This window comes from Cyrtonyx montezumae, unplaced genomic scaffold (genome assembly GCF_038088225.1).
Source record: "Cyrtonyx montezumae isolate F1298 unplaced genomic scaffold, pur_monq_1.0 scaffold_0, whole genome shotgun sequence".
Classification (NCBI taxonomy): Eukaryota; Metazoa; Chordata; class Aves; order Galliformes; family Odontophoridae; genus Cyrtonyx; species Cyrtonyx montezumae.
The window spans coordinates 3,601,851-3,616,323 of record NW_027071824.1 but is presented as its reverse complement, the minus strand read 5'-3'; the positions used below and the strand labels follow the sequence as shown (position 1 = coordinate 3,616,323).

Below are 14,473 nucleotides of genomic sequence, written 5' to 3'. Positions count from 1 at the left end.
GGGGTTTGTTACCACAGCAGTCCTCGCTTATCCTTACTTCCCAATAAACACTTCACCAGCCCTTGTACCTCCTTACCCAGAGGAATTATTTCTTCGTTGCCCTTTGCCTTTGGCACAAAGTGCTTTCAGCTATAACTTCTTTTGTGCTATAATTCAGCTGTAATGTTCTGAATGCTTATCTCTCCCTGTTTTTTGTTTATTTCAGCAAGGCGCTCTGATTTTGCAGTGCTCACACAAAGATGTCAGCAACTCAGAAATGAGTGATGTCAGGTAAATTCTGACAAAGAAGCATTTTCCTTACAATGCCTAGGTCTTACACCAGAAACTGCTTACAAACACGCTGGAGGGGATGAATGAGTGGAAATTCATGGAGCAGCTGGGACGGCAGAGCAGCATGCCGATTACAGCACTAGATCGCCTAGCATAACAAAGAGGATGAGCGGTTTCTCAGCCTACTCAAACTGCAGCTCCCTTACCAACTGACACAAGCTGCACAAAGCAGAAGCAATCTTCTTAGCAAACTATGCAAGCCCCCGCAGGCCCCGCCTCCCTCAGCAGGCCCCGCCTCCCTCAGCAGGCCCCGCCTCCCTCAGCAGGCCCCGCCTCCCTCAGCAGGCCCCGCCTCCATCACAGACTCCACCCATTTCTGGCCCCGCCCCCCGGACTTGAGCGGCTTCTCGTTGGTTGCGGCAGGGAGCGGACCGAACGCGGACGTCGGTGAGGTGACGTCAGGCGGGCAGTCCCGCCCGGCCCCGCGTTCCGCTGCGGCGGAGGGCAGCTGGAAGCGGTTGGCGGCCGCGCCGCCGCCCCACCCCCTCCCCCGCGCCCCGCGCTGTCAGGCGGCCCCGGGCAGCGGCGGCGGCAGGAGGAGGGGCAGGGAGCGCGGGCGGCGAAGGTACAAAGAGGGTGGAGAGCCTGGAGCGGCGCCCGGGTCAGGTCAGTCAAGGGAGGAGGAGGAGGACGCGGCCGATCCGTGCCGCGGAGCGGACGCTAGGGTCAGAGACAGAGCCGGGCGCGCGTCGCGTCTATAGAGAGGAGAGCGAGGGCTGCCGGCGCCTCGCTGTGCGGAGATGGGGCCCGGCCCCTCGCGGCCCGGCGCCCCCCGGGGCTTTCGAGGAAAGGGCACGGCCTCCTCTACCCTTCCTGCCGGCTTCTCATTGGCCGCTTCCGGCTGCGGGGCGGGGCCGAGGCGGTCGCGGCGTCACGTGGGCTGCGCCGCCTCGCGCCGCGCCTCCGTCGCCCGCTGCGAGCCCCTGCAAGCGGTCGGCGGGCGCGAGGTGAGCGGTCGGCCGGGGGCGACCGAGGGGGCGGGCATCTCCCGTGCAGGGCTGAGTTCTGCCCGCTGCTCGTACGGCGGTGCAGCAGAGAGCCGCTGAGTTCGTAACCTACCGTGCTGCGGGGGCTGGAGGGGCCCGCTGGCTGTGCGGGAGGACGAGAAGGAGCTGTTAAGGCAGTTTGTGAAGCTCTCATCCGGTCGTTGTCACCTTGACGCGCGTGCTGTCTCACCTTCTGAAGTCCTGGCTTTGTTTAGGTGCGTAAGAAAACTGAGTTGTGTGATGCCGTGCAAATCCGGGCTGCAGTGCCCTGCGCTGACCCCGCTGCGGCCAATGTGCGCTCAGCTGTCGGGGAGCTTTGGCTGTGATTGGGGCACCTTTCCCCTGCTCCCAGCCGGAGCTGGACTCCTGCTTGGCTTGATCAGTCTCACCAGTGTGTACTTTTAAGGTGGAGGGTGTCCGCTTTTAACAAGAGGCATACAAAGATAGCACAGCCTTGTGGATCTTGCTCTGTTGCTCCGTGTAATGCGAAACGGTGACGATATCTTGAAGTAATTGAGCGTGTGCTCACTTTTTACACTAGCCTGCGTTGGTTGGTTTGGTGAGGGGATGTGTGTTAATTGTGTGAAGGAGTCTCTTTATACACGGATTGGCTGTTCTACTAAGCAAATTCAATAAAATAGTGTTTAAAAATATTCTTACCTTAAGGACCAGATAAAGGACATTATGGGATTATCGTGGTACCTAGCTCTCTAATTTAAATATTTTCCGTCTAAACACCCTTGAAAAATCCCATTAAGTACCCATGTAAAAAGTTAAATATGGCTAATATACATATATATTTATTTATTTAAATTAACCATTAAGAAGCAACTTTGTTTGCTGTATTTTATCCTTGCGTTGGGGAAAAAGTACGTTCTGCGTTATCCAAATGTAAAGTTATGCAGGAGAGTTTCCGGATGACAGCTTTATGTCAAACACTTCTACCAGTAGCACAGCTTACTAGGTAGGGTCTGCAAGGAGAGGTGGGAAGAGGTATCACGCTGTATTTCAACATAAGTCTGCTTTGCTTTGGCTTTCTCATTGTTAGCTTGCCAAGTACAAATTATCTTCAGTGCATGAAGTCATGGTGAAGGGTCCAAGAGTCATACGATCTGGGTCATCTAGCATCTAAGAACTTAAGTTGGTTTGGATCATGGTTCATTAGATGCGTGAAAGGGAGTGTAGTTTACGAAGCTGGATTCTCCTCGTGCACTGGAGGAACGGCATTTTGCTTTAATCTTAAAGATTTTTCTCTGAGTTCTTATTTGCAACAAAAAACCTTCATTTGTACCTCGCCCCTCTATTTAGAAAGCTGATGCTGATTTTTCCAGAGAGTTGGTCTCTCTCTTCTCTCTTTCCCTATTAGAGTGGTTTGGGTTGGGAGGGGCCTTAAAGCCCATGATGCAGTTCCAGCCTCCAGTTGTGGACAGGGCTGCCCCCCCCTCCCCCCAGCTCAGCTGCCCAGGGCCTCATCTAGCCTGGCCTGGAGCACCTCCAGGGATGGGGCACCACAGCTCTCTGGGCATCAATGCTGGAGCCTTACCGCTCTCCAAGTAAAGAATTTCTTCCTAACGCCTACCCTAAATTTTCCCTCTTTTGGTTTAAAGCCATTCCTCCTTGTCCTCTCACTGTCAGCCCATGTATAACGTCAGTCTTCATTGTGTATTGTAATGCTGCAATGAGTTCTCTCCAGATCCTTCTCCGGACAGAACAAGCCCATCTCACTCAGCCTGTGTTTGTAAGACAGGTGCTCCAGCCCTCAGGTCACCTTTGTGGCCCTCCTCTGGACTCACTCCAACAGCTCCACATCTTTTCTGAGCTGAGGACCCAGGCCTGGAAGCAGTACTGCAGATGCGGCCTTGCAAGGGCAGAGCAGAGGGGACAGTTCCTTCCCCCTCCTTGCTGCCCCCCCTCTGTTGATAGAGCCCAGGATGGTGTTGGTGTTGTGAGCTCCAAGCGTGTACTGTTGGCTTGTATCCAGTTTTTGTCCACTGGGACCCTTAAGTCCTTCCCTGCAGGGCTGCCCTTAGTGAGTTCCTCTCTGTGTCTGTACTCATGTCTGGGGTTGCCTCAACCAAAGACTTCAGTATGTATTTTTCCTGCTACTTCTGACTGTACCCAACCATTTTCAGTCCTTACAGACACATCATGGTTGATAAAGTCAATGTTTTATTCGTTCTTTGTTAATGCAGTTGCCTAAAATTTTTCCTGTCTAATACAAGGGTGGAAGAAAAAGTAACGTAGAGCCTGAAGGCCTCAATGGGGGGTTGGGAGGGGGCGGTGGAGGAGGATGATCACATCATCCTTCCAGCCTGTCTTGTTGTCCCACAGGTGTTGGAAGTCATAGCCTCTCACTCCCATTGGAGTTGTTATTACAAATCTTACTTGAGAGAGCGTGTCATTTGGCTTTATGAATGCTATGAATTTTGATGAGTCTAAAATTTGTTCCGTATTTGTAAGCTAGGGTATTATGTTTCAGGACTGTCCCAGATTACTTGGTGTATGTTTGTGAAAGCCTGAAATACTGACTGTAAAATATGGGGTGGCAAACAGCCAGAACCTTTTGAAATATTTGAATAATGTGTACAGCTCTGAGTTCACTGAAAAGCTTAAGGAAATAAGTGGTGGGGGGTGTGGCAGCAAGCCCTACTACAGCTACTACATCTACTACAGCTGAAGAGTTTTGAAGAGCTTTGTCTGCTCCAGAACCATAAGCCAGAAGGCTCAAATAAGTTTCAGACTTGGAATTATTAAATTAACTGTGTGTTCTGGAATGTTTTGACTACAGCTCAATATTATCTTTGTCTTACCCATCTGTGATGACACCCCTAACCTTTGCTACCTCATTTGTAGAGGAAAGGTATATTTTGTGATCCATTAATATTTGATTGTATTATTCTAGAAGGAGAGCACTAAATGTTATATTTTTCTCTTATTCCAAGTGCTTTTATTGGCAGCTTTTCTGTCACTTCCAGTAGAGAGCCTTTAGACTGGGGTCAGGAGAGCCTGGAGACTGTATTTGAGGATGTTCACTGCCTCCTGTCACTCTTATATTCCTTTGGGAGTCCATGAGGAAATATTTACAGGCTATTTCAGAACAAAAAGTACAATTTTTCTTTTCCATTCACAGTATAGATTACTGGGCTTAAAGCCTTTGTTGACTTTCATGTGGGTGCATTAGGGAAAGTAAGCAGTTCTCTGAAACTGCAAGATTCCTGGTTCCAAGAGAACTTTGTTTCCTAGGAAGGGAACCAAGGTTGCACACAACCACCGGGCTGTTGATCTTGCCCATGCCCTGGAAGACTTGCAGATTAGATAGCCTGTTTTATAGTGGGGTTGACTGATGGGCATGTTTTTTTTTTTAGTCAGACTTTGGAAAGCAGATCAGTTTGGCTTTGGCCTCAGAGTACTGCTGCTGTGCAGTCACCATTTCCTTGGGAAGCATCCAGAAATTGTGGAAGGCAAGGTTGCTTTGCAAAAAGGGAGGGTGATCAGAGGAAGTAGTGCTGTGATGTAGTGCAAAAAAGAACATGTTTCTGTTGTAAAAGCAAGAATCACGAGGTAAAGAAACACATTTTTGTTGTGAAGTGCTGGTAGGATTGTGTGAATGTATACTGGGTTGGACTTGTGTATCCCATGAGTAAATGGTTGAGATTTGTTCAATTGTTCGTGGCTCCCCTGCGTAAGGAGTTAGTTGCAGTACCCATAAAAACCAGCAGAAGGGAGGGAATGGGTCACAGGAGAGTTGTTTGCACCCAAAGCTGGTGTTGAGTCGTGTGGTTACTGCAAATGTGAATTCAGCTTTAATGGAGCTGAGCTCAAAGGTTGATGAGAGCACTGAAGCACTGTTTATAAATCTATTTGGCTGAATTGGTTACTATTTGCTAATTAGGAAACTTACAGGGTCTTTTTGTTGCTTCACAAAGCAGTTCTTACTACATTTCCCTTGAATGGACAGTAATTATCTGTCTGAGCTTTCTGTTCTCCCCAGCGGTCCCTCTGTAGATGAGTAGAGAATTTTGCTGTTCCTTCTCGCCTTTAGCAAGGCAGTACCGAGGGCTTGAAAGCACATAGGGTTTAGATCATGGCCTGGCACCCACTGGTCACAGAATCAGAATGTTTCATCTAGGGTTTCTTGCTGTTTCCCTCTAGGAATAGAGTGCTGTCTTCCCGGGAGCAGTCATAGCTGGACAGTTAAACCTTTGTGCTTTTTGAAATTAAAGCCTTTTTTCTATCCTGTTAAAGTACAGAATGATTTGTTGGTGCATGACGATATGCAGCAGCTTTGATTTACTAACAAAAAACGAATTATTTAAAATGAGAGGCAGTGCTTTAGGCTTGAACTCATACTCGAGTTTGGTGGTGTGAACCTATAGCTTTCTTCTCCTGATGTGCATCCCTTGGGCAGTTGAGCAGGCCTTGCAGACACAAGGCCTTTTAAGCAGAGTTTTGAATACTTTACAAAGTGAGTTCATTGGAATTCCTTACAGTTAGTTCCTGTTGCATAGAAAAGTAATACTGTTCTGTTAGTCATTTTTTAAAGTTCACAAATACACTCTAAGTAGGTATACATAATTTTTACGACACCGACTAAAACACTATAGATTTGGTAACAGATTCAGATTTTGTCTAAGAATGGTTGGATAATTAATTTGGAGCAGGATAGGCTTGCTGGTTTTTGTTTTGTTGTCAAGCTGAATTTTGAGTCACGTTGCACGAGCTGTGGAGATAGGTTTTTTTAAACGGTGAAAGTCTGTTCTTGCTTTGGGGAATTGGGTTCAGGCCTTAGTTGACATCTGCCTGTTGTGCAGCCTTTGCCAAATCATTTTTGCCTGCTTCATTTCCCCTTTTGCTCTTCTCAATTAAAGGGTGTCTGTGCAAGGACAGTGGGTGAACCCAGCCAGGGCCATGAGCTAGTCAGTCACACGGAGCCAGTTTTTAAACTTCAGTTTCATTTTTGGCACTGAAGCATGTTGCATTTTAACCTTTCCCTGTCTATAAATAGCTGCCAAAAATAAATACTAGAGCGTGTTGCTGTTAATGTACAGAGCACCTAATGCAGGCACGTCCATTCTGCTGCCCAGCACAGATCCCACTGCCCTGCACCATCATTGCAGGGGCTCTGCCCCACCAAGTGGCCCTGCCCTGGGCATGCCCCCGTCACTCACAGCAGCCATGCAGAGGCTGGGCTGAAACCTGCAGGTGGGGAGGGTGCAGGGCAGACCTGACTGGACATTCTGCAAATGTTTGTGTGCATTGTGATACATTAGCTGGTGAGCAGCAAAAGAAAATATGCAGCTGTGCTTTCTGTTTTGTTGAAAGAATGTGAGAATAGATTTCAAGACTGCTGAAAAAAAAGTTTTTGGTATGTGTGTTTAAGAGCAGCTGGTGCAGGAAGAGCAAAATGTCATCAGAAATCTGACAAACACCCAAGAACTCACTAAGAATTGCAATCTGATCCATTGAGATGGGCTGTTCTGTTAGATCACAAAAATAAGATCAAATATCCCACTAGTTTTGTTTTTGCTACCCTCTTTTTATATTTAGAAATATTAAGAACTAAAAGAGGCTTTGTTACTTTATATAAGTATAAAATATATATTGTAAATGTGGCCCGAGACAACTCCTTTTCCCTGTGTGCAGCATAGGCAAGCCGAAAGGTTGGACACATACGACCTACAGATGCAGGCACAACAAAGTCCATAGAAGGTGTTTGCTCCTTGTGCTACTTCTGAACTGTACTTACTTCTATCATCAGTACTTTGGATTGTTTATTTACAGCCATGTTACTTGTGGAACTTAAATGCAGAATGAGGTGGCCTGTTTAGGAGCAGAGTTAGTGATAAACTTGTGTGCCTGTGTGTGTGTATATATATATATATATATATATATATATATATATATATATATATATATATATATATCTCAAATCCCAAGACTTTTGTGTGTTACGTGATACTGATACTTGCACATGCTGTTTGTTTCAGTGGTCTTTTTGTGCGTGTTTCCTCTTCCATAGAACGAGCGAGAGATGTAGTATGCTGTTCCTGAAATGTTTTTTTTTTGTTTCCCCTCTCACACTATAGGAGATTTCAACTTTCCTAAGACAAAAAATCTGCAAGCATGACCTCATCTCAAGTCACTTTTGAAGTGAGAGGGCCGTCAGTACCAGGTACTCCAATCATGCCTATCATAAGCTTTCCTTTTGGCATAGTAGAACTAGAATAAAACTGATCAGAATAATATTCAGAAGCTTTCTCTGTTTTCTTCAGGAGTAAAGGAACATGGCGTTTCTAGTATCAAAATAACTTACCTATTTCTTAAGGTATTGTAAAATTTCACATAGAAATACAAACAATTTCATAGCATGGAAATGATGTTGTTGTTCAGTCAAATAGTTATGGTACTTTAAAATTAGCATTCTGTCTGTAGTAGCTTCTTACTCAATTAGGAGTATTTACATTCTGGGCTGTGATAGTTGGGTGTGCATTTACATGTTTATTCTACTTTTTATTACTCTTCTCCCTGTTGAACATTCTGTGTAATGAGGTGTGACCTCTACTAGGTGTTAAGGGCAGGAAGAATGTGCAACTGAATTCAATATTCTACCTTACATATTTCAAATGAAACATCTAACAGTCCTTCAGGTGATAACAACTTGTCACTTGTCCATAATTCAGATTTGTTTAAATTTCATCCCCTAGCAGTTGCCTTGCATCCTGAAGCATAAGATACTGATATTATATACATTATTCATATTGTTATATTAATTATATATTTAATAATATAATTATTAATACATTAATATTCATTAATTATTAATAATATAATTATATATTTGATAATGTAATTATTTATATTATTATATTAATTATATGTATATATTATATACAGGCTGATACTGTATTTCTCCTTAATGTTACAGCAGATGCTTTTATATAAACAAAACTACCTTAGAATTAAGTTGATAAGCTCTGTGTCTCAATAGCATTTGGTAGTAGAAAGTTCTGTTAGGCTCAAGCCCCTGTTTAATTCACAGAATAACTATTGATAATAACTTTGCTTTCTTTTGTTTTCAGCAAAATTTCCTGGCTTTTGGAAAAGAATGTTTATTTGTTTGTTACTGACCTCATAAATCTCACTAAGCACTGCTACAGTTCTGTTACTGAAAACCAGTCTGAGCTTAAAAACGTTTTCAGTTCCTTACAGTATAGAAGTATTTCCAGAGCAGTTCTGGATTTTTCTCTGAGGTCCCTCCTGTTTCAGCTGTGTTCTTTAGAAATGGTGAATCAGAGCTAGACTAATGCAGAACCAATGATTGACTAGAATAGGAAAATTAAAATGTTTCATGTTCTATTATGAGTATTTGTTAAATATGTGTAACTTTTTGTCACTCTTTGCTTTGTTATAATGAGGAAAAAATATTTTTTGCTTGGGTAATATAATGTCATGTTCTGCTGAGATGTGTGCGTAGTTCAAATTCTTCCTTCTGAATTATTACCTTGCATTTATCAGTGCCACGTCAGATCTTCTATTACTTACCTGCCCATGTTTGTTACATCCTCCTGATATAAAGATCAGCTGTACAGAACTATTGCCATCTGTCATAGCAGCATGTAAGACAGGAGAAGAAAATCATTTTAGCTGTGCACTACCACATCAGTAGGACATTATCAGCACATAATACTCCTCAGAGGTTGTAAGGTCTCCTGAGCCACCAGTGGTGGTGCAATATTTGTGTTCTTCCGAATTTTGATACTAAATAGAAACCTTGATTTGAAGATGTTAATTCAGCTGTACATTGTTAATTTGGAGCAATAAAATTTTACTTGACCTCAGTTGTTAATGCAGAGAGATTCCCTAACACTCATAAAACTAGATTTCGAAGAAGCCCACCATTGACTTCTTGAGCTAATGAGTGAGGGTTGAGTGGATGAAGCAAATGGAAGAACTGCTACTTGGCTGAGGAGTTTCTTGCTTCTGGATTTGGAACATAGGAAGTGCTTCTTTGTTTTCATTGAAATCTAGCATCAACTTAGTTATCAAAGCCATTAGTCAAAAGTGTGTAAGATTACTTCTGTAATCTAAATGAGGAATGCAAGTTATCAGCAACAAGAACAACTTGGTAGCTAATCAACAGAGGTGGCTATATGTGGTGGTGGTAGTAGTTCATTTATAAGCAGCCTGTGCTGAGTTTCAGATCACCATGGTGAGTAGTTGGTAGCACCTTGAGTGCTGAGGTGCTGTGTCCACATCACTCACACTTGTGCTGATTCTGCTGGTTTCAGCTGAAGGGCAAGAGGGCATCCCCAGCCCAGGAATAGTGCCCTGTCCCATTCCCTCTAGCTGGACCACTTCTGGAGCCAGCACTCTGATGAAGTGCCCACACTGGCATAAGCTCCTGGCATCAAGTGCTTCAGTTTTACTTCATCCTAGTGGGAGGAAGATTGTCACTGTTTACTGGTGTGACTTGTGTAGGTCTTCATTGGGGCGGTCCCCTGGCAGGAGATAGGCAGGTGATCAAAGATAAGCTAACATGAAGTAATCAAACAACAAACCCAAACTCACAGAGTTTAGAATTGCCGTTGAAAAGACAGTTCCACTTTCTGTGTTGTGCACCTTTCTTTGAATAATTTCATCAGAATTTTACTAATCTTGGTGCAGCCATTCCATATTGCTGTGAAGTGGGTAGAGGTGTGACTGCATCTTGTTTCACTGTTGCCTTTTGTGCATTGTACCTTGCTGTACCTGTTTACCATATGTTCACGTTGCTGGGGGATTTTGCTTTTAAAGAAGGCTGAAAAGCTACTGTAGCTGGGTGTAACTAAGAGGAATACAACTTAGATTGTGCTGGAGAGCTTGGCTGGTATTTACACAGAGGTGTACTAAATGCTGTTGTAGAGGAATATTAAAAGGAAAAAATTAACTGTTTAACATCTCCAGTCAGAAACTTTTACTGTGGTATTCAAATGTATTCCTCCTTCATTTCCTTCTTGTAGCTAAAAAACAATGTAATGCACTATAATGTGCCGTAACAGAGTAGGAAAGGTGAAAAACTTGCTGTAGACACTTGTGTACAATAATTTGCACTATAAATACACAATCAAATCTTGTCTACATTTGTATACTTGGATGATTTATATCCTTAAATAAGTGTGCAAAAGCCTTATTTATTTAAAAGTGAATTGGAACAGGAAATTCTTATTTAGAAAGCAAAAAACTGCAGTTAATGATCTCAAATTATTTTATGTAGCAGTTTTTAAGATCAAATCCTTTTCATTTCTCACTTGTTTTTCTACAGTGGTCTCTTTCACAAACAAAACTCTTCCTATATTAGAGTAACCTGTATACCTGGAAAAAATAAAATTTATTTTAGAGCCCTAAGCACATCTTCAGAACTCTTATTTCAGACCTGAAGTTCCAGCTATGTTGTTTGGCTTAATAAAAGATGGTATGCCTTTGTTGTGTACACCTTGTGTCTCCAGATTATTGTAGCTCCAATGCCAGTATTGTTGCTTTTGTGGGTGAGAACATGAGCTCGAGTCATAAACACTTGCATCTTGCTTTAGTTAAGATTGGTGCTTGTTTCTCAGAGGATGGTCAGTTATACATTTATAGGTTCATCAGGTTGGAAAGGACCTACAAGATCATCTAGTCCAACCATCCTCCTATCACTATCCCTACCCAACTACTAAATCAAATCCCTTAGCACCTCATCTAAACGCTTCTTGAACAGCGCTAGGGACGGTGCCTCCACCACCTCCCTAGGCAGGCCATTCCAGTGCCTAACCACTCTTTCAGAGAAAAAATGTTTCCTCAGGTCTAATCTAAATCTTCCCCGGCGCAACTTGTGGCCATTCCCTCTCGTCCTGTCATTATTTATCAGGGAGAAGAGGCCCACCCCCTCCTCACCACAACCCCCCTTCAGGAAGTGGTAGAGTGCAATAAGGTCTCCTCTGAGCCTCCTCTTCTCCAGACTGAACAATCCCAGCTCCCTCAGCTGCTCCTCATAAGACTTGTGCTCCAGGCCCCTCACCAGTTTTGTTGCCCTTCTCTGAACACGCTCCAGGGCCTCAATGTCCTTCTTGTAGTGAGGGGCCCAAAACTGAACACAGTACTCAAGGTGCGGCCGCACCAGAGCTGAGTACAGGGGGATGATCACCTCCCTGCTCCTGCTGGCTACACTATTTCTAATACAGGCCAGGATGCCGTTGGCCTTCTTGGCCACCTGGGCACACTGCCGGCTCATGTTGAGCCGAGCATCAACCAACACCCCCAGGTCCTTTTCCTCTCTACATTCTTCAAGCCATTCTGCCCCAAGCCTATAGCATTGCATGGGGTTATTGTGGCCAAAGTGCAGGACCCGGCACTTGTTCTTATTGAACCTCATCCCATTGAGCTCAGCCCAGCTGTTCAGCCTATCCAAATCCCTCTGAAGGGCCTCCCTACCCTCAGGCAGTTTGACACATCCTCCCAACTTGGTGTCATCTGCAAACTTACTGAGGGTACACTCAATTCCCTCATCTAGGTCATCAATAAAGATGTTAAACAAGATGGGCCCCAAAACTGACCCTTGGGGGACACCACTCGTAACAGGACGCCAGCTGGACTTAACTCCATTGACCACTACCCTCTGGGCAGTGTTTTTGTTCCTTGCTTGCTTTTCTTACTGGTGAAGCATGCAAGCATCTGATGCTCACTCCCATTTTTCTCAAAGCTGTAACTTCAGCTGAATGCCTTCGTCTGGTTTTTGCATTTAGATCCTGAGGTCATTTTTTTTTAAGTTACATTTTACTATGTACGTGGCTCCAATGCTTTGGTGGTTCTTACACTTTTCAGGGGAAGACTAAAAGGGTCAGCAGATGGTGAATAAATGTTACAACTTCACATTTCCTTCTTCTGTAACAGGTTGTTCTTGTGTACAATAATATTGTTGAAACCCTGTAAAAACCCAAATACTAATTTATCCTTTCCAATTCTATTTATTCTTGTTCTTACAGTCCCGCATGTTGGTTTTCTATTAAGAAATGAGGGTAAATTGCAGTGTTAGCTTTATCTCTTGGATTCCTTGGAGTTGAGCATTCTTACACTGCTGTAGTCTTTTTTTTGTTCTTTCTGTGTGCATGTAATATGTATTAAGGTGTGACTAATACTTTTTGCATGGAAACCTATTTATCTGATAAAACTTGAAAACACGGTGACAAAAAATAGTTTTATTTCTCACAGGAATGAAGCTGTATATTGTCTTGGAAGCAATGCTACCAACCTCCTTTTTAATCTGCTTCTATATGAATTCTTAGGAATTTCAGGAAATTACTGTTTTTGATGTTAGTACCTGTGTGAATATGTACATACATACATGTATGTGCACGTGTGTGTGTGTATATATGTAATTATTTCAATTTTTACAAAAGATATTTCCCAGTGAAAACTTGCCCTCTGCATTTCCAAAGACTTTTTTGAACAGTGTTAATGAGAGAAAATTTGGGTACTGACCTTCTTAGGGGTTTGGGTTGTTTGTAGTGCCTCTCAGTGGTATCTTTGATAGAAGTGAAAATACTGTTATAATTTTGAGCGGGAGGGGAAAAGACCTTTTGGAACTAAAAAGAAGTTTGGATGGGTGAGCCTGCTGCATACATTAAAATTATTCAAATGTTTAGCCTTGTAGATGATATGTAGTAGTTCCATGTAGGCTTGAGTTATGATAACTATTTTTTTAATTTGTTCTGTTCATTTTCAGGAGAGGTTTTTGCAATATGTGGGAGCTGCAGTGCGTTGGGAAGTTGGAATCCACAAGCTGCAGTGGTACTCCAGACTGATGATTGGTAGGTTTTTTGTTTTTTTTTTCCTTTAAAAACCTAGAACAGCAAATCAATTCTGGCTCTGAGACTGTCAGCTGTCAGGCTACGTAAGAATGTGTTTAAGAGAATGTTTAACTTTGGTATGCTTTTCTGATGCATTGCAGAAACACAGTTGTAGATGCTTCCAATAAGAGATTGCTAAGGATAATTCTCAGTCTTGTAGTGATGCAAACACAAAATTGTGGGAGGTGTTTACTTTCTTCTTAAGCTATGCAAGAAGCAAGCTGATGCTTCTTCCTACTGTGCCTGTAGGAAGGTGGGAAGATAATGATAGTTTTAATGCTAAAACTCGTGTGATTTATGTTTATATGAAAATGAGTGCATATGAAGACAGTCTAGCACTGTAGAGGAGTTCAGTATTTCGTTAAAATGGTGCCCTTACTGCTGTTATTTGCCTATATGATGCAGGAAACAGATGTACTTGTAATTCTGTCAGTGACTTCATATGTGATGTCAGATGAATTCCTGAATTATATCATGTTTTCCCTATCTGTAAAATGAAAATGAGAGAACTTGCTCCTGTAGATCTTTTCAGATTGGAGATCCAAAAGTGAGGTTTCTGTTCCAAATATGACTTCTGAAAAACTTTAGTGCATCAGTACACTCAATTTTATTTAGAATGGAGAATGACTGAATGATATATGGTGAGTAATACTGAATCAGAATGCAGAGTAACCTGTGAAAAGCTGTAAGCCTCACTGTTTTGAATATGATGGTGTGAACTCAGTTTTGTCATAAAAGTTGCGAAAAATACCAGTGTATTTGTGTGTTACTTTTATGCTATTTCTAGGATGGATTATTGTAGTGATTTTAAAGAAAAAAGACTTGAGAACCTACAAACATACTTGGGAAGGAAAGCTGTATTTCAAACAAATGTTTTCAGTGTCTAGTAATAAACATTTTATTTTGTTTTTAGATGATAGTAGAGCTGTTATACTGAAACAGTGTTTTGAACATTGGATAAAACATCAGGGAACTTAATCCCTTAAGTATTTGAACTTATTGTTTTCACAGTGAATTGTGGAAAGCTACTATAGAGCTTCCTAGAGGAGTTCCTGTTAAGTATCGATATTTTAAAGGGTACTTCTTAGAGCCTAAGGTATGTACAACCTTTCCTGTTTTAATTTGACTCATTTTCTGTGGAAAAAAAATTCTTCATTTGGAGTAAAAAGGATTTTCTGAGTTAAATCTCAGATTGTAGGAATAAATCTCAAATTGCAACATATGAAACATCAAAATACTTGTGGAAATGCAAGCAACTCACTTCAGGAGATATGTAATTGCTTTTGGTTAATT

At 42.7% G+C, this 14,473-nt stretch overlaps 1 protein-coding gene across 2 annotated transcripts in view; it reads left to right on the top strand.

The window, feature by feature from the left end:
- The first annotated feature begins 752 nt into the window (after positions 1-752).
- The window catches only part of GPCPD1 (glycerophosphocholine phosphodiesterase 1), a 40,210-nt gene continuing 26,489 nt past the window's right edge, over positions 753-14,473 (top strand). Inside the window, exons 1-4 of one of the 2 annotated variants that reach the window (XM_065736362.1) lie at positions 753-936; positions 7,403-7,488; positions 13,057-13,141; positions 14,192-14,276. In XM_065736362.1, coding sequence (XP_065592434.1) covers positions 7,440-7,488; positions 13,057-13,141; positions 14,192-14,276 — 219 coding nt within the window. In that variant the 5' untranslated portion in view covers positions 753-936; positions 7,403-7,439. Of the gene's footprint in view, positions 937-7,402; positions 7,489-13,056; positions 13,142-14,191; positions 14,277-14,473 lie in introns of those variants that run through there. The other variant, XM_065736444.1, reaches the window with a different exon arrangement.